The sequence below is a fragment of the Erigeron canadensis genome, chromosome 6, assembly GCF_010389155.1.
Source record: "Erigeron canadensis isolate Cc75 chromosome 6, C_canadensis_v1, whole genome shotgun sequence".
NCBI classification, from domain to species: domain Eukaryota; kingdom Viridiplantae; phylum Streptophyta; class Magnoliopsida; order Asterales; family Asteraceae; genus Erigeron; species Erigeron canadensis.
In genome coordinates, this window is record NC_057766.1 from 42,214,722 (window position 1) to 42,239,572 (window position 24,851).

The window sequence follows — 24,851 nt, forward strand, 5'->3', positions numbered from 1 at the left end:
TTTTCAGACATGGTAGTTTTGGTTTGATCTACCTCCTTTTTCAGACATGGTAGATTTTGGTCTTGATCTACCGCCTTCTTCAGACATGGTAAATTTTGGTTTGAGTTACCGCCTTCTTCAGACATGGTAACTTTGATTTGAGCTGCCACCTTTAGACATGACAGTCTTTTTTTTTTGAGCTGCCGTCTTAAGACATGGTAGCTTTTTGATTTGAGATACCGTCTTCAACAGACATGGTACCCTTTTGGTTTGAGTTACCTTCTTCACTTCTTTATATACTTATATCTCCCCCTAAAAAAAATACAGGTATATTTTTATTTTTATTTTAACACTGCCTCTCAAGTTGAAGTGTTTGTTTTTTTTGCGGATTCAAAACAAACCATCTCGGCTGCTACTTCACGAAATCCAAAGTAGAGAACGAAATCAACTTTTATCTTTTGCGGCTAAATAAAACCCACCGAGCTCCTCTAAATTATATCGATGGATAGATTGATTATATCCTCTTCTACGAATAAATTGTGATCCCCTACTAACCGACCTTTTGCTCCCAATTCGTCCTCTCTAGCCGACTTTTTTTTTCCTTTTTGATGTTCCTCACGAAAGAACAACAACACCACACGACAATCAATTGCCAAGTACCACAATATTAATTGTGATCTCTCCAATTGATTCCTTCCACTAGCCGATTTTTCTTTCAAATCTCTTTTATTTTCTTATTCGATAGATTGATATGCCCCTTTTTTTACGACTGATTTTTGGTTTGTGTTTTTATGTTTTATTGAAAATTGTTTATAAGGTTTTGTAGCTCTGATACCATGTTAACAATTGATATAGAAAATAAAGGTATTATTTTCTATATCAATTGTTAACATGGTATCAGAGCCACAAAACCTTATAAACAATTTTCAATAAAACATAAAAACACATGAATTTTTTTGTGATAAAAGACTACATTGTGAATGATTATTGTGATAATTGTTACAATGAATCGTAGCCCCTATTTATACATGAATTTTATACGTTAATTATGGAAATAAAATCAAGCAATGATCTTGCAACGATTCTTGGTTTACTGCCTAAGATGATATCTTCTTATTTTGGGAAATGATGATTTTTTTTGATCAAAAATACTTTCTTCTTTCCAACATGTACTTATCAACTAATTTTCTAATCTTCTAGCCTTTTGCCAATAGACTTCATCGGATTTTACATGAACAATTCTCTCAGGGTTTTAGGTCTCGGTGGCCGAAAAGCTTACAAGACACCAGCAAGTGTACAAAATAAACCACTACCTTTAACTTTAGCTGATTTTAGCCTATGCGATTTTTATATTTTTTGTTGGGTGACCAATTAACTTTGAATTGCATCAATGCATAAAAACAATCCTAGAAATATATATATATAGGGTTTTATTAAGATTGTCATGGTCACCCTTATACTGCATTCTTGAGTTTTTTTGTATGGGATAGGAAAGGAAAGGCTAAGAAAACCTCCTTTTTTTCATTCTTGAGTTTTTTTTTTTAAAAGAAAAGAATGGAAAAGAAAGGGTAACTTAGGGTTTTTTTACCCAAAAATTTTCCAGCCAAATATGGTCAGATTTGGAGAGAAAAGTGTACATCAAAATATAAAAGTACCAATTTACCCATCAAATTTGCTGCTGCTCCATCTGTAATTGAATCTACTGCAACCGGATTATGCTCGGAGCTGCTGCTGCTGTCGTCTGTTCTTGTATTTGTAATCAAGGGATAAATAAAAGAAGGAAGAGATGAGTTTTTGAAAAAGTGAAACTTTATAATGAGATGTATGTAGGGTTATGAAGATAAAAGGAGGCTGAAGGAGGAAATGGTTCGTTTGTGGACCTTGTGAAGTTGTGCAGAATTGCAGATTTTTTTCCTAATGAATAATATATAATAATAAGGATATAATAGTAATGTTTGTTTCTTTATTTTTTCCTTTCCAATCCACTTTTTGTAACTCAAAAATGCAAATAATGCAATAAGATTTCTTATCTTTTCTTTTCAAATCAATTCATTCCTTTTTTTTACTTAAGTTTTAAACTCAAGAATGGAGAATTAGTCTCCGGATCCATGTAGCTCTATCACTCTCTGGGCTTCTATATTTTGTAAGTTTGGGTAGTCTTGAATTAGCTTTTAAATTTTAATATATAAACTATAAAGGTATGCAAATACCCCACACACAATAAAGAAAAGAACTTTCACCTTGCTACACTCCCACACGAAGTAAAGAGTTGGCCCAAGTGGCTTCTAGCTAGATGAAATACATGTAAAAGATTAGCAATGATATGCAAAAGATTAATTATTAGAAAAGAAGTACTAAAGTTAATAAGTAAGATAAGATGTTGATAATTGAATCATGATACAACTTATACATCAAATTTATAGATCACCATTATATATACAATGATAAAAGATTTTCATGATATACAAAAGAATAATATGTTATAAAGATAATTTCTTTTTCATTATTTAGACATAGAAATAATAATAATGTATAATCGGAGAGGGCCTCACCCAAGGTCTATTCCATCGGTCCATACATATGAAACTTATAAAACTTGATCTTATGGGAAACAGACATGTCTCACATCAAAAAGTACTTAAATGGGATAAGTATCTTAAAATGTTAAAAATTCTGAACGAATGTCTATAGTAGTAAATAACTAAAGTTGTGTGTATTGTATGTAAACAACTTGAAAATAATGTTTATTGTATGTAAGAAAATGTATTCAACCAATTAAAATCAGACAAGTGGCAACTCTATATGGTTGTCACGTATGTTTTCTTACATATAATAAACATTTTTTAAAGTTATTTACATACAATATACATAATTTTAGTTATTTCCTACTATAAACATTCGTTCAAAGCTTGTTACATACCAGGATACTTATCCCTACTTAAATTGCAATAGTTATGTAAATAAACTTCAATATCTAATTATGTAAATAAGCAAACCGAAAAATGAACCAAGACAACCAGAAAAGAGGTGTTTGCAACAACTTGTACTTAAATCTCACATCACCTTTCTGCAAGACTACACAAAATTTTCATAAAAAAGAAAGAAAAAGACATATATTAAGTGCTTGAGAACCATTGATACCCACCCCCACCATTGAACCCGCCCACCCAATGTTCTAAAGTCATTTCCTTTACCTTTTTTGTCCATGTTTAGAGAGACAATTGTTTGATTAGGATAATAAAGAACCAATTAAATTAACCACAAGTCATCAGTTCAAAGTATTTCATTATTAAAGCAATATCACTTCACTATAATTACAAAGTGGATTAAACGCGGACTTTTATAATTTTATATATCGTTGTATCTTGTTTTATAAAATCCCAGGGGAGGCCCGGAGGGGGTTAAACCCGACCTCCGTCTATGCCACATGTTTGAAGAAGTTACAAAATTGTTAACATATCTACACGTATTGTATATGTATAAATATAATGTGTCATAGAGAAAAATTATTTTGAGAATCCTTAAAAAAAAATTTGAAAACCTTTTTAAATTAATCATAACCATTAAAATTTTTAATCAATAGATACAAATAATAATGACAAAATTGTAATTAATTTGAACATTAAATTACACTATTGAAGACATTAAAGGGCAAAAAGGAACTTACAATATAATTATTTTCGTTCAAAAAAACAATATCATTATTTTATCAAAACCATCCCTATATACATGGATCTTACAGACTGTTTAAACTTTAAACTTAAAAAAAAATCCCTAATAACCTTAAACAGCGGGCTATAATGATTAAGATCAAAAATATTCACAATCCTTTCAATCCTCTAAAAACAATTATTTGTTCGTGATTGCAATAGATTACTTCATGGTATCAATTTCTTGCAATTAATTAATTTATCCTATCAATTTTTTGAATTGTGGCACAAATTTTTGTTTTGCGGTTAGTGATTTTGAAATTGAGACTACATCTGGCTCGGTGCTTTTAAATTGTTTCAATTACTCAGATACATCATTATCATTTTTGATAAAATAGTAAGTATTTTATTAGGGGGAAGTGAAGGTATGCTGTTAGGCACTTAAGTTTGGTGAAATACCTCTCACATTCTAATTTTTTAATCCATAAAAAATATGGGGGGCCATTATTTATTCATTATATATTTATGGATTTAAAAATTAGTAGTGAATGAGATTATTTCACCCAACTTAGGTGTGTGAAGCACCACCTTTACCTTTCCCATTTTATTATTTGTTAGTTTTTAATCTTCAAATATATATAAAATTATAATATCTTTTGTGTATCAGCTATTGCGATCTATTATTTTTTTCTTTTTACCATCAACTAGTAGGTTCGCAAATAATGAAACGACATTTATCGATTTACCATCAGCGAACAAGTTTAAGAAGGTGATTTTTTTTATTGTGTTACTGTAATTTTTATTGAAAGAAGGAGAAATTTCAACCTAACAAGTTTACAAATGTTAGAAGAACGAAGATGCAACGGGGATATGAGCACATGTGTCTGATTAGTCATATGAGCATATACATGCATGAACGTTGTTATGAACATATATATACAATTAATTTATTCTTTTTAAAGAAAAAATATATATTATGAATAATAATAATGCATATCTGCATATATATATATATATATATATATATATGTATCCTTCTTACAATTTTGATTTTTCTTTAAAGATATTATATTCGTGCACATGTGCACACATATACAATTATGATAATATACAAATTTAAATAAATTGTTGAGCAATGTATGCATGTTCCTTTTTTAAAAGATATTGTGTTTGTGCACATGTGCACACGTTTACAATTATGATCATATGTGAACGAAAATAAATTAGTAGGTGATCACAAATATGACCATGTATGAATTAAATTAAATTAGTTGGTGATCACATGTACATGAACAACCATAATGATGATCACATGTGTGTGACTAACCATATTTATTTTATATTCTATTAAGTTAATTAATGTTGATATAAAATTACAATATTATTCCTGTAATTATTACTGGAAAAAGGTCCCTAAAAGTTCTTTTTTAAGAGTTCTTAGAATAACTTTTCCCATGTGTTTCATAAATATATTATATATATATATATATATATATATATATATTTGAAACGACTGAATTATATTTAAAAGTTTTTAGATATATTTGATTTCAATAAATAGTTAATGACTGAATTATAAATACTATGATTTTTTTTATCGTTATAAAGTTTCATTTGTTTATATATGTGAATTACCTAAAAGTTAAGGGCATATTTTTCTCTGATTCAGTATGGGCATTTGAATTTTCAGGGCCGTCATTGATAAAGCCACCTTAACTTATTGTTACGTATTGACATAGGTTTCAACATAGTCTTTGAATTTCTAATTAAACTTCTTCTTGGACTGTCGCTTGTTAATAACGAAAATTATCTGTAAACTGCTTCTTCTCTAAATTCTCTCCAAATAAAAATGTTTCAAAGTCGCAGTAATAACTCAAAAACACACATCAGGTTTTTATTTATATAATGTTATATTTGTCTAAACTACTAACAACTTATTAAGTACAATATTAAAAATATATAAATATTCATAATAGAGGGGAAAAAAATAAGTGACCAAAAAGCCAAAAGCATACTACCATTTCAACCAATAATTTTTATCAAGATTTCACGAATAAAATCACATAGAGTTCGTAAATTTTGATATCTAATGAAATGCCCTATGAGAGTTGCAATTTTGAGCCTTGTAAGGCCGATGGTTCATAATTTAAGCCGTGTCACTCTTGCAATAATAAGGCCTCTCCTTATAGGCTTCTAGACGCGCGTCTTCTCCCGTTCCGACGCACCAAACGAGCTAGATGCTATAAGCACCAGCTGCATCTGGTGTTGCGTCTCCTTCACACGTCCGATTTCGAACGCATGTCTACTTAGAATGTCGGGCCCAAACTCGAGTATAAAGCACTTAAAAAAAATGAATTTTGAATTTAAAAAGAGTAGCAACGGCTACTTGACAGGCCCGTTCCTCCTCTTCCATTTTTTTTTAAATATTTTTTTTCTTTCTATTTAAACAACATCATTTTACCATAATTTTCTTCACATTTTACTTCCATCTTCCATTTTCTTACTCAAAAACACATTTTTCTCTCAACATTTCATCAACCAAAATGTCTAGGAAAAACAAAAATCTTGCAAACCAAAACCAAACCCAAAACACAAACCAACACCAAAACCCTGCCCAATACCAAAATGTCATGGATGATTTTGAGTCGCTTCTAGATTTGGGACCCTTTCCACCAGTGGGATCTCCCCCCTCCATGTCGTCGTCTAATATGGCGAGGACCTCTAGCAGCTTTGGTGCAATGAACTAATCGTTTACGAGCTTGTTAGGTACGCCAACGATTAACGAACAGTTGCAGCAGTTCCTGTTGCTGCAACTTTTTAACCAACTTCAGGCTGCTAGTGGGTCTAACCAGAGGCCTGTAGGTGAGACTTCTTCACAACCGGCACGAACTAGTGTCGCATCTGCAGAGAAAGAAGAAGTTCAGGAAGTTCCTACACCGCCCAAGCGAGTGACAAAAAAGGGGTGGCTGCAGCTGAGAAGGCGAAGTGGTCCATGGACGAATGTGTTTTGTTGTGCATGGCGTGGACACATGCTTCACAAGACTCAAGAGTTGGTATTAGCCAAGATGAGACAATGTATTGGCGTAAAGTGATCGAATGGTACAACCAAGACCCCCCAGCCGGAGAACGAATCAAAAGTCAGTTACAAGGAAAGTGGAACAAGATCAAAAGTACTACTAAGAGGTTTGGAGCAATTATGAAGAAGTTACAAGAGCATGGGCGACAGAGCGGTACAGATGAGAGACAAGTGTACAACCAAGCTCACATTGAGTACTTGGCGGTTCATGGACCACCCAAGTACCAATTTGAGGCGTGTTACGAGGTGCTGAAAGACTGTCCCGCCTTTTGGCAAGATCATAGTGTTCCCAGAAGAGGCGTGGGTGATTATGTTGATTTGAGTGGTTATGTAGATTTGGGCCAGTCGAGTGCAAACCCGGATGCGGCGACAGAGCGGTTGTTTGGAGACGACCCAATTCGTAGACCTATGGGTCGTAATGTTAGCCGGAAAATGTCAAGTGGTTCGGATGCCACTTTTAGCCGTGCTGGTTCAAGTGGGTTAGAACAGGCCTTGAACACGCTTAATCGAATGCTCTTGTTGCAAGAAGAGCAGATGAGGAAAATTGATGAGGATAGGAAAAAAAAAATAGAAGAGGAGCGGAAGCTGAGAGCGGATGATTGCTTCCGCAACCAATCCCCACCGGCATCGATGATGACGAGTTGGAGCAGATAAGGGCTATGCGTAAAAACCTCATCGATAAGTACGGGCCGTATTTTAAGGATATCTAGGTTTCGTTTGTATTTTTAGTTTAATGTGTTTTAATTCTTAGGTTTGATTTATATATTTATGTGTTTTATGTTTTTTTTTTAAGTGTTGTAATGTGTTTTTTAATAATAAAATGTGTTTGTATAATTTTGTGAAAAATAAAAATGAAATAATATAATAATGGATGAATAGTGTTAGAAGTGAGGTTATAATGAGGGGGTGTTCTTGGTGTATCTAGAAGTGATGAATAGTGTTAAAAGTTGGTTAAAAGTAATTCCTTATAAGGAGAGGCCTAAAGGCGAGGCTTGTAAGCTTGTGATTTTGACTTTAATTGACTATTTTTAATTCGTACAATATTAAGATTTTTTGTAAAATTTTATTATGCAAGATATTTTTCAAGATCTTATTTGCGCGTAAATGCATAAAAATTACAAAAGCAAATAAGACAAAAAAAAAAAAAGGTAAAATCGTAAGCCACAAAAGGCTCAATATCAAAAGTCTTCTTCTGCAAAAACTGAAAGCCTCACAGGTATGTATGTTATTGATTTTGTTGATCATATATTTTATAATAAATGGTTAAATTGATATATTTTTTTTGAAGCTATTAAGTAGATGGATAAACATATAGCTAGATTTTTCTCATACATATACATGATTTGTGAATTTACACTTTTAATCGAGATATCTTCGTAACTGTTTTAGATCGTCATTCTGGTCATCGTTAAAGTATTTACATAAAGAAATTTCGAACTTGAACATTTTCTCATAGAACAAAACTGTTGATTTAAAGATTCGCTGACCAGACTTGGTTGCTGACGTATGTTGTCAGCAAATCATCAACGAGTCAGAGACTCTTCATCATCAGCGGACGGTTCCTTTCCAGCTTGTAAGTCAATGCGGGAAGATTTTGAACTAAGAAAAAGACAAGAGTTACATGGTGGTTTCTCTAACTGTATTTTACCATGAAAGACAAAGATGCAGGCGGACCAAAAGAAGCGTTTTCTCTTTCATACCCGTTTTCGCGAAGAAGACAAAGGCTCCTGGATCAAAGTACATTGAGCCAATGAGATCTCGACAACCACCATCAATCACTGTTAATGTAAGGTTGTGTTGCCCTAATTCATCCCCTATATAAAGCAACACAGCCGCACCAAAAACACTTTGTGTTTGTCACCATATGTAAATTAATCTATAGGTTGAATGTAACTATGTTAGTTAAATTAACATATAAATCTTAGCAATTTTCTCTTGTAATTGTTTAAATTTTCTAATTAGTCTAAAACTTAGCAATTGTATGTTGATGTATTTTCTTGTAAGATAAGTTGTTACATCGGCCGTGTATTCACTGTTTAATCAATGATACGATTAGACTTACATAGATTTGTGTACTTGAATACGGAGTATTACTCTTGTTCTTTACTTTCTATTCTATACTTTTTATTCTTTTACTTTCTCGTCTAGTTAATTTAATATAAGTATGGCAAATCGTGGAATGTTGCCGAATCAAACATCTTAACAATGTTCCTCCAAAGCTTTTTAATCCCTCAAATTAGTTTTTCATTTTTGTTAAAGTGTAAGTGTATTACAGCAAATCAAGTATGTTCGTCCTTTTCAATAAACTCCAAAAGAAGTTACGTTTCAGCCAACCAATGGTAGACCGAGTGGTTTAGAAAAGGCAAGGAAAAGGAAATTAAAATCAATATCTAAAAGACATTTGTGAGATTTAGTGTTCGTGATCTTTTATATATTTTTCTTTTTGTAGTTGTCATGATGACAGTAATCTAATCGAAAATGACACGATAGAAAATGAAATCTGAAATATATATAACTAGATTAATTAGGTAGCGATGATAATGTTCTATATATGTTAGAAACTTAGAATAAATTTTAGTGGGTGATTATCAAATGAAAACAAAATTAAAATGAGAACAAATTAGAATACTTAAAAACTACATTTTGATGCATTAAAAGTCTATAAAACTGACATAGTGCATAACTAATTATCATTATTTAAATGTTTAACAACACATTGATCCGTCAAAATCGAAAAAATCACGTTTTTTGTTGGATGCATCATTTTGATGAATATGCATCCAAGATGGATGCAAAAAACAAAAAAAAAGTGATTTTTTCGATTTTGACGAATCAATGTGTTGTTAAACACTTAAATAATGATAATTAGTTATGCACTATGTTAGTTTATGGACTTTTAATGCATCAAATGATGTTTTTAAATGTCCTCATCGTTTTTATTTTAAAAGTGTTCTCACTGGGGTATTATCCATATTTTAGTTGAGGATTTGACGAAAACAATCATTAGCACTGTTACGTTGCTAAATGAATCTTGTAGACATATTTTCTATATCTAAAAATTTTCATTTAATACATTAAATTAAGATTATCCAAACCTAATTAACCATTAAGATTATCACAACAAGTTGAATCACACTGACCAAATGACGCAGTAAAAGAAACTTAGGTTTTACCCAAAGTCATGAGTTCGATTTTTAGGGATTGCACCAACAAATCCGGAAGTTGGAATGTCGGGTTGATTTTCAATCCGGAAATTCTACTTCCATTTTCTAAAGTATAATAATGTTCCTAAAAATTTATAAAAAGTGTTCATATTCTTATAAATAAAATTGATTTACTTCAATCCGGCAATAGGACTTCCGGATTTACTTTTCCAATCATTTACTTCAATCCGGCAATAGGACTTCCAAATTCACTTTTCCAATCCGGCAATAAGATTTCCAGATTCGTTGTTGTCAGGCCACATTTGTACTTCCATGTCAATCCGGCACTCCAATTTTCGGATTCCTTTGTATGATATTCTCTTTCCTGCACGTACGAAAAAGTTTTTGAATCCGGCATTCCTATATCCGGGTTGAGTTTACGTGTACAAGTCCGACAATTTTAATCCCGGATTTACTTGTTTTATAATTTTTTTTTCCAAAAACTTGTTTGACAAAATGAGTACTTATAAATATGCCCACTTCAAAAAAAAATCGTCCAACCTATGCTTTAATATATATTCCACGGTTTGATACACCAATTTCGTCAATTTGAGCATTCATTTTCGATCTATTCAAAATGCGTCTTATATAAAATATTGTGAGAGATTTCAAAAGAAAATCTCATTGCAATTTTCAAATACTTTTTGGTGCGTGCTTTCCACATAACATATAACATCAACTAAATCACCGATTTTCACACAAAACTTATGTTAAAACCAATTGCTCCTTTACAGTTGAGAATTTCGTAAAAAAAAAAAAAAAAAGAGAGATTAAAATCTCTGATTTTCCACCGCTTGAAAATGTTGTAGCCCAAGCTTCTTATCACGCTGTCACAAATTAATAACAAAACAATGATCAATAGTTTTCGATATATTAAAATTTGAAACTTATAAGATTTTGGGAGACAAATGAGTTTTGAATTCATTACCCAATTTGGCAATGATATCACATGGAATATATATGCATGTTTTGATTAAGTAATTAAGTACATGGAATATATGTGTATTACTCAAATGAAAGAATATATATTTAGTTAAAGTAAAAATGATTCAAATTGCTTCCTATTTAAAAAAGCATGCATCAAATACAATTGGGAGATCCCACTGGAACATGAGACCAATATTCCCCTACAAAACCAATTTTGAAACACATACACATTCTAATTCTAAGCCATGAACTATTGAACACCAACACCACTACCCGGCCACTTTTTCTTAGTCGATCTTAACTAGTGATCATATATATTTAATTACTCGATCGATCTCAAAGCACATATATACATATGGAAGTTACCACAGCAGTCCAACCATCTCCGTTAAAACGGCTCAACACTTTTATCGGCAAATCACGCGTTGGAAAACATTTCAAACTCATCGAACGTAAGTCTAATTTCACAACCGAGCTTCGTGCCGGAACAGCCACGTTCTTAACAATGGCGTACATACTTGCTGTCAACGCCACCATCTTATCCGACTCGGGCGCCACTTGCTCAGTCTCGGACTGTGTCCCTCTTTGCTCCAACCCGTCTTTCACCGCCACAAATTGCACCGGACCCAATCTTACTCTAATCCAACCTGATATTTCATGCAAGTTTAGCCCGGTTAACCCCGGGTACACTGCATGTCTGGAGAGAGTTCGAAAAGACCTAATTGTCGCCACGGTGGCGTCGTCCCTCATCGGGTGTGTCATCATGGGTTTGTTCGCAAACTTGCCATTGGCTCTGGCCCCTGGAATGGGGACAAACGCCTACTTTGCATACACGGTTGTTGGGTTTCATGGTTCCGGTAACGTATCATACGAAAGTGCACTTGCAGCGGTTTTCATCGAAGGGTTAATATTTCTATTAATCTCAGCCGTTGGAATACGAGCACAGCTCGCAAAGTTAGTTCCAAAACCCGTACGGATCTCCTCATCAGCCGGTATAGGATTATTTTTAGCGTTTATCGGGTTACAAAATAACCAAGGAATCGGTCTAATCGGGTACAGCTCATCCACTCTCGTTACACTAGGCGCGTGTCCAGAATCTTCACGCGCTCCGTTGGCTCCCGTTACAACTTTCCCAAATGGCACTATTTTATTGGTCCCAGGCGGGTCAGTATCGGGAGATATTATGTGTGTTGGTAACAGAATGGAGAGCCCGACGTTTTGGTTGAGCGTGGCCGGGTTCGTAATTATCGCGTATTGTTTGGTTAAAAACATTAAAGGCGCAATGATTTACGGCATTGTGTTTGTTACTGCCGTTTCATGGTTTCGTAACACTCCTGTTACCGTGTTTCCTGACACGGCAACAGGCAACTCTAGTTACGAATACTTTAAACATATAGTGGATGTTCACAAAATTAAAGCGACAGCGGGCGCGTTAAGTTTTAGCGGGATAAGCAGTAGTTCATTTTGGGAAGCATTGATCACGTTTTTATATGTTGATATTCTAGACACAACGGGAACTTTGTACTCAATGGCACGTTTTGCGGGTTTTACAGACGAAAATGGGAATTTCGAAGGACAGTATTTCGCCTTCATGTCGGATGCAACCGCAATAACAATCGGCTCGTTACTTGGCACTTCACCCGTGACGGCTTATATTGAGTCGTCAACGGGGATACGAGAAGGTGGGAGGACGGGGATAACGGCGTTAGCGGTAGCAGGTTATTTTATGTTGGCATTTTTCTTTACACCGTTATTGGCGTCGATACCGAAATGGGCGGTAGGACCGCCGTTGATACTGGTGGGAGTGTTGATGATGAGATCAGTAGCGGAGATTGACTGGGAAGATATGAAGCAAGCAATACCAGCGTTTATGACGTTGATATTGATGCCATTAACGTATTCGATAGCTTATGGTTTGATAGGGGGAATTGGGACGTATATGGTACTTAATTTGTGGGATTGGGTTGTGGGGATTTTTAGTAAATATGGTATTATTAAAGGTTGTAAAAATAGTAGTGGTCTTAGTTTAGGGGGTAGTCCTGTTAGTAACAGAAATGTTGTGGTAGAAAGTAGGAAGACTATTGAGGTTTAGGTTGAATTTTTGGAGTTTTGTTTTTATTACTTTCCATATTATTATTATTATTTATTAATATTATTGTTATTATTAGTAGTGTAATCTTTAGGATTTTTATAATAGAAATATCTTGTGTATTAAGTATTTAAATTATCAAATAAGCAGCTACATACTTGTTTTTGGCGACATAATATGTCCCTTTTTAAATTAAATAAAACTTAAAATCTGCATTTCCATTTTTCCATACCGTCATAATAAAGGTTAGACTAACTTAAACCACCACATCAAGTTTAAACAACTCAATTTGTCCAAATCAACCAAATATATCCCAATTTAATCGATTTGAAGTTTGATGAAACATCCCTTTAATTTTAGAGTCATGTTAAAATGATAAACAAATTATAAACTAATTGTTAAAAAGATAAATGACATGTGAGGTGGTCCAATCAAACAAGTGATAGAAAAAAGAGAGAGAACACATAGAAGTAATTTAATTAATGGAAGTTGAGTTTGTAAAAATTTGTATATAAAAGGTTTTGCAAACTCAAAATTACTCTTAACTTTATACACTTTTTAAAACGTGTAATTCAAGATTTGAGTGACTTAATTAATTTTTTTTTAAAAAAAAACAAAATGTGGATCATTTGCTTACAACAAGGATCTAGCTTATGTTGTCTTAACCGAATCCGTGCTAGAGAGCCCTCTCACCCTCAATACCTAGTAGGAGGAGAAACCCCAATTAAACCGCCTGAAGACACGACATATAATTACGACATTTTAATTGGATAAAACTTTGCCCCCTCTGCAGGACTTAAACATGCTTTTCCTTATAGCTTAATGGTTGAGTGCTAGCTTTTCATGCTGGAGGTCTCAAGTTCGATACATGAGAAAAATATTTCAAGGTATATCACAAAGTCCCCCGATAAAGTATATATACACTACAACAAATATGTCATTTCCTCACACTTGTTTTTTTATAATTTTAATAAGTGTGAAAAATTTTGTTAATTTAATCACATTTAAAAGTGTGTGAAAATACTTTTACATTTAAAAGTGTAAAGAAATTTTAAAAATCACAATATCTACACACTTATACATGTGGCAAAGAAAACTTCACACTTCACTTTCAAGTGTGTAAAGTGATATCAATTGTTCATACTCAAGAGTGTGAAAGTTAATTTGTAACACATGATTTCTTCACACTCTCCATGTGTGAAGAAATCATGTGTTACATAATAACTTTCACACTTTAAAGTGTTAATATTTTGTTTATATATTTATAGGTGTGAAAAAATTATAACTTTTAAAATTTATTCACACTTTTAAATGTAATTTTTTTTATACATTTTTATATGTGATTAAATTCATGAATTTTTTCATATTTTTTATAACCAACTGTGAATAAATGGATTTTTTTTTTAGTGATAATAATTAGTTTGTTATCACCCTTCTCATCGGGAAGGGCCAGAAGGAGGCACGTTTCATTCCCTAACGAGTAAGGGTGTGTTTGATTGCAACTGAATGGCATCATTTAGCACTGAGTGCTGAATCGGTCAGCAATCAGATTGTTTGATTCGTCCATCTGAATAATGAATGATGCTGAACGAGAATAAATTTCATGCTTAACCATTCCATCTTGAAAAGGTCTCTATACCATTCAGCAACCGACTTTTCCCCCAAATACCCTTCTCCCTTCTCGTTTTAACACATTCTTTTTTCAACTTCTTTACATTATTTAATTAACCTATACATACAAAAGATGATGTTCATTAGTATTTGTTTTTTATTGGTATAATCCCCCCATTAAAACAAACATATCAAGACCTACTATTATATACATATATGTATGTATATTTTATCTATATATCACTTCCGTATTGTTATGCATTACTATGAAAGTGGGTTTATACTTAATAGCATTTATCGGTTTTGGGGTATTATAGTTTGTGAAAGAATTTGTAGAAGGAAATCGTGTTTATGTGAGCGTATCACCGAAATTGAAACCAGGGGCTTTACCTTCACTTTTTATATTCTTATCAAGAAGGGGAATCTGTCGGCATGAGGTTACGTCTTACGAGTAATTGTTTCAGAGAATTTGATTTGTTAATATTATCATAATATCTATTTTATGTTTATGTTTTGTTATATTTTTGTGATAGCATAAATTTTGAAGAAGGTTAAAAAAAAAGTCATTTTTGTATTTTAGATTATCCATTCAGAATATGTATCAAACATATTTTTCTATTCAGGATCAAATTTTATTAAGAGTTTTTGAACCATTCAGACTCTGAGATTATTCGACGCTAAATCATTTTGTGTTATCAAACACACCCTAAGTTTCACAATCTTTTATCAAAGTATTCGAACTATTTTATATCCTATTCTTATATTTTATTAGTAAGTATTACATCAAACTGGATAATCCAAAATACAATTTAAACCACTTTGCACCACCTACACCCGATCCCCCACCAAGAATAAATTCTGGGTGTGTATCATTTAGACCACATACCTGTCATATTTCATTACTTTATATTTAGCATAATAATCATAGTAATTTTATTCCAACTCATCTGATTGAAAATATTTACTATTATGTGCTATTTAAAATTTTCTTCTACCGACTTCCAACTTTCTAAATTTTAATTAATTAATATAAATATTCTTAATTAGAGATCATCTATCCATTTCGAGTTACAAGTGTGACACGTTTATATAAGTATCTTTTACAAACTTCCCGTTGTCTTCAAAGTTATAAGAAGATGTTACAAACTACAGTGATAAACTAAAAATTTACATATGCAACAATTTATAAATCGTAATTTATAATAGTATGTTAAGTTACATGTCTACATAATACGTTTTAAACTGTTCATTCAAATCATTATATGTGAGTGTGATTGATAACATTCCTTTTGTTATCATCAAGGTCCTTTTATACAATATTTTAGTCATTATATGATTACCCATCAATAAAGGTTTTTTTTTTTTTTGAACGGCTCATCAATAAAGTTATTAGTTAGAAGTTCTGAAATCCTCAAAAAAAGAAATAAGTTCAAACATTCTTGGGTGCAAGTTTTGGGGCTGACCCGACTTTTTCTAAACTTGTGAAAGCTTAGGAGAATTGAGTGTCAATTTTTTGGGTTGTTGAAATCTCTTACATGGGTTCCGCCGATAGTCGAGGTGGTAATATTGTCCGGTCAAGGGTACAAAAATGTTCATAATATACGTACCCCAGACTAGAGTACATAACTACATACAATCAAATCAAATATTTATCTTGTTTAAGTAACCTTAACAAAAATAATCCAAATTGTTTACTTGTTCTAAATAAAACAATTTTTTTTATTAATGTATTGAACCAAAGGTTCGGAATATTTGCTTTGTGCCCTGTTTTGATTCCCCCAACAAACGTACCACCAAGTGTCACCAACATAAATTACAATAACTTTTCTTTTATTAAAAAGGAAAAAGAGAAGATGCAATTATTTGAATGAAATGATACCGAGGTTGCACCTTTTTTGTGATATATTTTAGACAACGAGAGTGCCATTCTTGAAACGATGCATCATTGCTGAAAAGTTGATGGCGCGTTTAATTCGAGAAAACCCGAAACCCGATGAGGAAACCCGACATGTGGCAAAAGAACCCGATCCGGTGGAGAAACCCGAAACCCGATGAGAAAACCCGATATCTATACCTATATCTATATATTTTTAAGTAATTAGTTTTGAATCTATATTCAACACTAATATCAACAAAATTTGTATCTATGTTCAATAACTTGCACATCCATTTCTCAAAAAATCAAGAATAAGTAGTATCATTTCTCTATTCATACAAGTTTTGGTAAATATTATTGAAAAATAACTATTCTTATGGGGTCGGGTTTCGGGTTTTGGGAACGATTTTATCCCCGATGGGGTCTCTGATAAAGTACCCGATGGGTATCGGGTCGGGTTCAGGTTGTATATTCCTTATCGGGTTTGGGTTCGGGTTTAATACTACTCGTCCCGAACCTGACCCATTGTCATTCCTACCCATTGTTTTTCATTTTCATTTTTCAAGAAAACATGAAAAACAAAATGCGTTCAAATCGTAGTTTTTCAAAACTGTTTTCCAAGAAAACAAAAACATGGTTTTCCACTTTTATATGGGAAATTAGATTACACTTTTTTATTGTTTTCACTTTTCATTTTCTATTTTCAAAATTTTGAAAACTTCAAATTACATTAACTCTCACCTACGCCCCCGTCCATGCCCCCGTCATCCCTCGCCCCCACCGTGTCATCCCCTGCCCCTACCCGACCCCAAATCTCCCACTTAACCAACTATGTTATAACATCTTTTTGAATAAGGAAAATGGAAATAATGTTTTTTAGTTTTAAACGCGTTTTTAAAATTTTCATTTGTTTTCTGAAGATGAAAAACTCCTTCTATTTTTTAAAGAATTAAACTAGAAATAAAAAACAAGAAAATATTTTCTATAATTAAACGCGCCCTTACTATTTTCCACTTGTAAACCCTTCATTCTTCAATTGGGTATATTGTGTGGGTTCAGTATAATAGTTTGGGGCCTATGTTTAATATTTACTGAACTTCTATATGGGTCACTTTAAAAATGTTTAATGGGCTTTAGCCTTATCCAGTTTGTTTCTATGAGTATTGTGTAATACTAATTGTGATATTTTTAGAATGTAGGGCTCGCACCAGGGCTTAAAAACTATGTAAATCTATATTTTCTTTATAACATTATTATATTTTATATACACTCTGATTTTCTTAATTGATAATTTGGAGAAGTAATGCTTTAATAAATCATTTGTTTGCCAAAAAAAGGTAAATCATATGTTAAAATCTGGAAACAAAAGATACTTGATTCTCGAACTTGTTAATTTTTGCATTATATAATAAGAAAATGCTAAAGGAAGCCCCTAGGCTTCATTTAACGTGTATAAAAATGTTGTTTATTTTCATATTAAATGTCATCTTCCCGAATTTTATAGTAAGTGTATAATTAATTAATACTTATATAATAAAGAGTGAATTAATGTCAGTACACACTTTTAGAACCATAAGGTAAAATAGGCGGAAATATGGTGTTACCGATCTTGAAGTCGACCGATCTTGAAGTCATAGTAAGTTTTTATATAGTCTTGACACGTAGAATAGGTTAAACACGAAACGGAGTTTATTGTTTAAAGTATAAAGGAATGGTTATTTAAGAACTCACAAACAAAAAAGAACAACAATTCTGGATCATATATTTTCCCTACTTTTCTCTCTCTTAACTTAAATAAGAAAATTCATCCAAATAATTTAAAATGTTTTATCTCATAAATCGTAAGATAAAAAAAAGTAGGGGTAATATTAAATTTCGTCCTATTTCATTAGAGATGCATTTCGATTTACTTTTGACGACTTTTTAAATTTTTTTTTCCTTTGTACTTGTGTACCTACACATGTATAGAATCTTTGTTTTCACATGTGAATTAGTAAATAATCATCTGTACACAATAATGTAGGTTAAGAGCGGAGCTCGTCAGTCCATGGCGGAGCACGTCAGTCCATGGCGGATCTATAACGGCTAAGAGCGGAGTCCGTTAGGTAGATCACCCATCACCGATCACCCCATATGACCTATCACACTATGACCTATCACTCTTAATGATCTATCACCCCACTAGCTACCATTTATGAATATCCTTAAAGGCGAAGCCCGTTCCGAATCACAAATTTCGTTCAACCTACACATCTGTAGGTTATGTGTAAGTATCAAAAGTATAACGAATTGCATCTCTAATGAAAAAATACGAAATTTTAAGTAAAAATAACTCACCTCTTAAAGTTTATATACATATACACCAAAAATATTGCAAAAAATATCAAAGCATAATACATGTATCAAAGCATTGCAAAAAATATCAAAATAAACTTGATTATAAAATCAGACATAATGTTAATTAAGATAATGATTATTGTACATTTTTTGATATAACATATATAGAGTCGGTTTGATATATATATATATATATATATATATTAAGGTTGTCAATACTCGATTTTATCTGAAATTTGACTTGAAACCGACCCGGGAAAACTGGGTTAGGGTTGTAAAATCTCGACCCGATAACCCGCCAACATGTTTTTTTTTTGGGTCGGGTCAGGTTAACCTTTTGGATTAATTGGTCAACCCGTCAACCCAAAACTATTTTAAATTTATATAATTTTTTTTATTAGGTCAACCCACCAACTCACTTAATCCAACAACCCACAACTCATTTTATTTGAAATCAATCTACTAACACACAACCCATATAATCTGAAAAGCTGAAATCAATCCACCAAATCATAAGCCGCCAACCAAACAAAAATTGAGTTGGCGGTTGGGTTGACAAGTGTTGTTGATCTTTTTAAGTCGGTTTTGATATTTAGCCAGGTTCAGTTGGGTATTTTCAACCCACCAACCCATTCGCTCGATATAATTATATTTATATTTATTTTAGTTATTAATTGCTCTGTATAAAGTTAATTATCTGTGTATAAAATCAAGAGAAACATGAAGAACAAAATAGTAATAATTAGTTAAAGCAATAACATCATATGGAGAAAGATGAATGTTAAAAAATTACATTGGTCATGTTGTTTGAAAATTATGATGCATTGAAATGAGAAGAAAATGATTGTGTTTTTTAATAATAACATATTTGAATCTTTTATCCAACTCACTTAATCCGACAACCCACAACTCATTTTATTTGAAAGTAATCTACCTACCTACAACACATATAACCTGAAAGGTTGAAATCAATCCACCAAACCATTTAAGCCGCCAACAAAAAAAAAATTTGGGTTGGTTGTTGGAATTGAGATGACGGGTTGACAAGTTTTGGTTGATCTTTTTAAGTCGATTTTGATATTTGGCCGGGTTCAGCTGGGTATTTTCAACCCACCAACCCATTCACCCGATATAATTATATTTATATGTATTTTAGTTATTAATTGCTCTATATAAAGTTAATTTTCTATGGATAAAATCAAGAAAAACATGAATAACAACATAGTAATAATTAGTTAAAGCAATAACAATCATATGGAGAAAAATGAATGTTAAAAAATTACATTGGTCATGTTGTTGCTTAAAAATTATGATAAGATTGAAATGAGAAGAAAATGATTGTGTGTTTTTATAATAACATGTATGAATCTTTTACCCATTTATAAAGATATAAAATAAAAATATTAAAAATTACAAATTTTTGACAAAGCCTAATGAAATCTTAAAATTGTTTGTGCTGTGTTTTTATTTAGTTGTATGGTTATGTTTGATTAAATTTAAAAGTTACTATGTTTATACTTTGATTTCAAAATTTAAAATTGTTCTGTCTGCTATATTTAATAACTTATCATGTTTATAGTTTGAATTTTAGTATTAATAGCTAGGATTGTATTGTTAATTATTTTCAAAAGAGATTAATTTTTTCTCATTGCTCTACAACAAAATATATATATATATATATATATAATTAAGTTAGATAAGCATTATAATTGTTTCATCGTAAGATACTCCTTCCAAAGTGGTTATATGTTTGAAAATAAAATAATTACCAGTTTAGATACACTTTAAAAACCTAATACGCCGTATTTAACTATAGATAAATTATCACATCATCATCAATGTAATCATTCAAAATTCTTTCACAATTTTTCATAGTCAGTAGATTACTCCAAAGACAAAAAATGGAAGCCACTACTGTCCAACCATCTCCGTTAACAAGGCTCAACACCTTCATCGGCAAATCACGGGTTGGAAAACACTTCAAACTCATCGAACGTAAGACGACTTTCACAACCGAGCTTCGTGCCGGCACGGCCACGTTCTTAACAATGGCCTACATCCTTGCCGTCAACGCCACCATCTTATCCGACTCGGGTGCCACTTGCTCAGTCTCGGACTGTGTCCCTCTTTGTTCCAACCCATCTTTCACTGCCACAAATTGCACCGGACCCAATATGACTCTCGTCCAACCCGATATTTCATGCAAGTTTAACCCGGGGTACACTGCATGTCTAGACAGAGTTCGAAAAGACCTCATAGTCGCCACGGTCGCGTCGTCCCTCATCGGGTGTGTCATCATGGGTTTGTTCGCAAACATGCCCCTGGCATTGGCCCCCATTATGGGTGCAAACGCCTACTTTGCATACACGGTTGTCGGGTTTCATGTTTCTGGTAAGGTAACATATGAAAGTGCACTTGCGGCTGTTTTCATAGAAGGACTAATATTTCTTTTAATATCAGCCGTTGGATTACGAGCTAAACTCGCAAAGTTAGTTCCAAAACCCGTACGGATCTCTTCATCAGCCGGTATAGGATTATTTTTAGCATTTATCGGGTTACAAAATAACCAAGGAATCGGTTTAATCGGGTACAGCTCATCCACTCTCGTTACATTAATCCTCACGTGCTTCATTAGCTCCCGTGACAACTTTCCCAAACGGCACCGTTTCACTCATTCCAGGCGGATCAGTATCTGGAAATATTATGTGCGTTGGGAACAGAATGGAAAGCCCGACTTTTTGGCTAGGCGTAGTCGGGTTCGTAATTATCGCATATTGTTTGGTTAAAAACATTAAAGGCGCAATGATTTACGGTATCGTGTTTGTTACGGCCGTTTCATGGTTTCGTAACACTCCTGTGACCGCTTTTCCAAACACCTCGATTGGCGACTCTAGTTACGAATATAATTATCGACATTCATAAAATTAAATCAACCGCTGGTGCGTTAAGTTTTAGAGGAATAAGTAGCAGTTCGTTTTGGGAAGCATTGATCACATTTCTATATGTCGATATTCTAGACGCAACTGGGACTTTATACTCAATGGCACGTTTTGCGGGTTTCACTGACGAAAATGGGGATTTTGAAGGGCAGTATTTTGCGTTCGTATCGGATGCATCTGCAATAACTATTGGCTCTTTACTTGGTACCTCATCGGTAACGGCTTATATTGAGTCGTCAACGGGAATACGAGAAGGTGGAAGGACGGGGATAACGGCGTTAACGGTAGCAGGGTATTTTATGTTGGCATTTTTCTTTACACCGTTATTGGCGTCAATTCCGGCATGGGCTGTAGGACCACCGTTGATACTGGTAGGAGTTTTGATGACGTTAATTTTGATGCCATTGACTTATTCAATAGCTTATGGTTTAACAGGTGGAATTGGGACGTTCATAATTCTTAATTTGTGGGACTGGGTTGTGGGGTTGTTCTGTAAATGTGGATTTCTTAAAGGGGGTGGAAGTTGCGGTGGTGGTAGTTTAGGGGAGGATAGGCTAGTTAAGGAAAGTAATGTGGTGAAGAGCAGGAAGGTAATTGAGGTTTAGGATAGGAGTGAGTTTATGGTTTAAAATCGAATCAAATCGGTTCGATTTTTTTTTAGTTTCAGCTTTTTTTTGTTTTGTTTTGGTTTTAATTCTTTTTCTATAAAGTTTTGGATTTCATATGTTGCTATCGAGGAGCTTTGGTAATAGAATAACACGCGAGTATAAAAAAAAAATATATGAAGGTAACGTAGAAATACAAACAATTTGTGATAACCGATTAACCATATAAAATAGTTTGGAGTCACACATGACAGAGGAGAAGATAGTGGGAAAATGAAATCTCTTGCTTCATCTACTTTCACATTTGTTGCATCTTCACCACCACTTGATACCAACAAACTAGTTTATGTTGTATCAAATCTAAACAAGAACTCCCAATTCAAACTTACTCTAAAGCCCCCACACAAAACAAGAATTTCATGTCAAGCTACACAAAATGAGACTGATGAAAACAAGAAGACTGACCATAATAAAATGGAAGATTACAACACTGCCATGAAAAGAATGATGAGAAACCCCTATGAGTATCACCATGATCTTGGTCAGTCTTACTATTTCTTCTTTTTCCTTCTTCTAATGATCGCTTATGCATATAAACTGTGTCTTTTTTCTCAATTAGCTTATACATCATTTTTTTGACATGGGTGTTGATTATTACATATAAATATATAATGATCTGTGAATTTGTGATGAATGCTTAAAAAGATAACAAATTCAAAGATTCTTTTAATTATAGTTGCTTCTTAGTGACATTTTTGTAGATCTAGACTTTGGAATATTGTATATTTGGGTGATCATATCAGTTATATTATGTGGTCAGGAATTTAAATCATTTGATAAGGTGTTACTTATTGTGATATACAATACTTTACTACTCTGGGACTATATACTATATGTTTGGCTTTTGCTAGACTTTTTGCATCCAAAAGAATAAAGTGTAATGGCTTTTGCATGTACTGCCTTTTGTAACTTGACTAACAAAAGTCAAAGTGTATTACAGAAAGAGATGCAAATAAAAAGGGAGAAAAACTATACTTATCTTATATATTTTAGATAAAATAAAACAAGTATTAAAGTAAAATAAATAAAACAATAGGTTTTTCTTCATTGAAGATCACCGTGCATCATGAAAATCATCGTGCAGTGAATCTTCGTGCATCAATTTAACCATGATCTAAGGGTCAAGATCTTGTCTTATTTGTTTTACTTTAATACTTGTTTTACAATACCCAACCCCTATATAGTATTTAAAGTTAACTACCATTCTGTTATGAATGTTTTTTTTTAACAGCAGAAGATTATGTTATGTGTTTTAACTAGTAGATTTGGTGACTTGAGCTGAAAACTTGTGTGATTGAAGCGTATGATTTTGATTTAAGTTTGTATCTAGTTGCTTAACCAAGCCTGGCAATCTTAACTCGTTGCCAGATGATACTAGTTTCGATATCGAGTTCTAACCAGATTTATTGGGCCTTTCCAGGCATGAATTATAATCTGATCACAGAAAATCTAATTGTCGGCTCTCAGCCTCAAAAACCTGAAGATATTGACCATCTTAAAGAGGAACAAAATGTTGCCTACATTCTTAACTTGCAGCAGGACAGTGACGTTGAATATTGGGGAGTAGATTTGGAGTCTATAATCAAAAGGTGTAAACAACTTGGAGTCCGCCATATGAGAAGACCTGTAAGCAAAACTTCATTAACCTTCAAGAATCAAAAGATTGTTAATTTTTATTCTATATTTCATTTTGTTGATCCTGTTACATAGTAATGCAAACATGACCCACAAAGTGAAAAAGAAAAGAAAAATAAGAGAGCGAGCAATCAGAATGTTAATGTTTTATGGCTTATAATTTTGGCAGGCGAGAGATTTTGATGGGGATTCCTTGAGGAGCATGTTACCGAAAGCTGTTTCTTCATTGGAATGGGCAATTTCTGAAGGTAAAGGAAGAGTATACGTACATTGCACTGCAGGTTTAGGCCGAGCTCCAGCTGTTGCCATTGCTTACATGTTCTGGTTCTGTGACATGGATGTAAGTTGCCCTTTTTGGTCAGTAAATTTTTAAATCGGTAGTTGATTTCTTTAAACTGAGGTTAACACTTTCTCGACCATCCTTATGTACAGTTGAATACAGCATACGACACACTTACTGCAAAAAGACCATGTGGACCGAATAAAAAGGCTATTAGAGGGGCTACTTTTGATTTGGCCAAAAATGACCCTGGCAAAGAGCCTTTTGAGTCTCTTCCTGAACACGCATTTGAGAACGTGGCAGACTGGGAGCGAAAACTTATTCAGGATCGTATTCACCATCTTCGTGGAACTTGATCGTTCACATATACATATATACTTATGGCAAGTAGATCATGAGCAATAAAAGAAGTTGGTTCTTGTAAGTTGTCAACAAATCAATGTTGTATTTCTCATTTGCAGTATGTTACCAACTACAAATTGAGAATCAATAGACAGAATAAATGCTTAATCAGCTATTGGTTTCTTTCTTTCAAAATTAAAAAAAAAAAAGGTAATGGAGGAACCCAAACCCCGGTACCACAA

General features: G+C 33.1%; 2 protein-coding genes and 1 pseudogene across 2 annotated transcripts; all 3 read left to right on the forward strand.

The window, feature by feature from the left end:
• The first annotated feature begins 11,190 nt into the window (after positions 1-11,190).
• On the forward strand, positions 11,191-12,927 carry LOC122604939 (adenine/guanine permease AZG1-like). Its single transcript, XM_043777798.1, has one exon. The coding sequence runs from the start codon at positions 11,191-11,193 to the stop codon at positions 12,925-12,927; it is 1,737 nt and encodes a 578-aa protein (XP_043633733.1).
• Positions 12,928-16,828: 3,901 nt separating this feature from the next.
• LOC122604940 lies at positions 16,829-22,350 on the forward strand (annotated as a pseudogene).
• Positions 22,351-22,480: 130 nt separating this feature from the next.
• On the forward strand, positions 22,481-24,780 carry LOC122602631 (phosphoglucan phosphatase LSF2, chloroplastic). The gene is made up of 4 exons (XM_043775231.1): positions 22,481-22,833; positions 23,773-23,978; positions 24,157-24,327; positions 24,420-24,780. Exons 1-4 carry the CDS (start codon positions 22,566-22,568, stop codon positions 24,621-24,623), a joined length of 849 nt encoding a protein of 282 aa, XP_043631166.1. The 5' UTR covers positions 22,481-22,565; the 3' UTR covers positions 24,624-24,780.
• The last annotated feature ends 71 nt before the right edge of the window (positions 24,781-24,851 follow it).

Excerpts from the sequence above, each read along its gene's own strand:
- LOC122604939 (XM_043777798.1), top strand. The coding sequence starts at position 11,191 with ATGGAAGTTACCACAGCAGTCCAACCATCTCCGTTAAAACGGCTCAAC.
- LOC122602631 (XM_043775231.1), top strand. The coding sequence starts at position 22,566 with ATGAAATCTCTTGCTTCATCTACTTTCACATTTGTTGCATCTTCACCA. Across the intron at positions 22,834-23,772 it reads TGAGTATCACCATGATCTTG|GCATGAATTATAATCTGATC; the intron begins GTCAGTCTTACT and ends GGGCCTTTCCAG. Across the intron at positions 24,328-24,419 it reads TCTGGTTCTGTGACATGGAT|TTGAATACAGCATACGACAC; the intron begins GTAAGTTGCCCT and ends CCTTATGTACAG.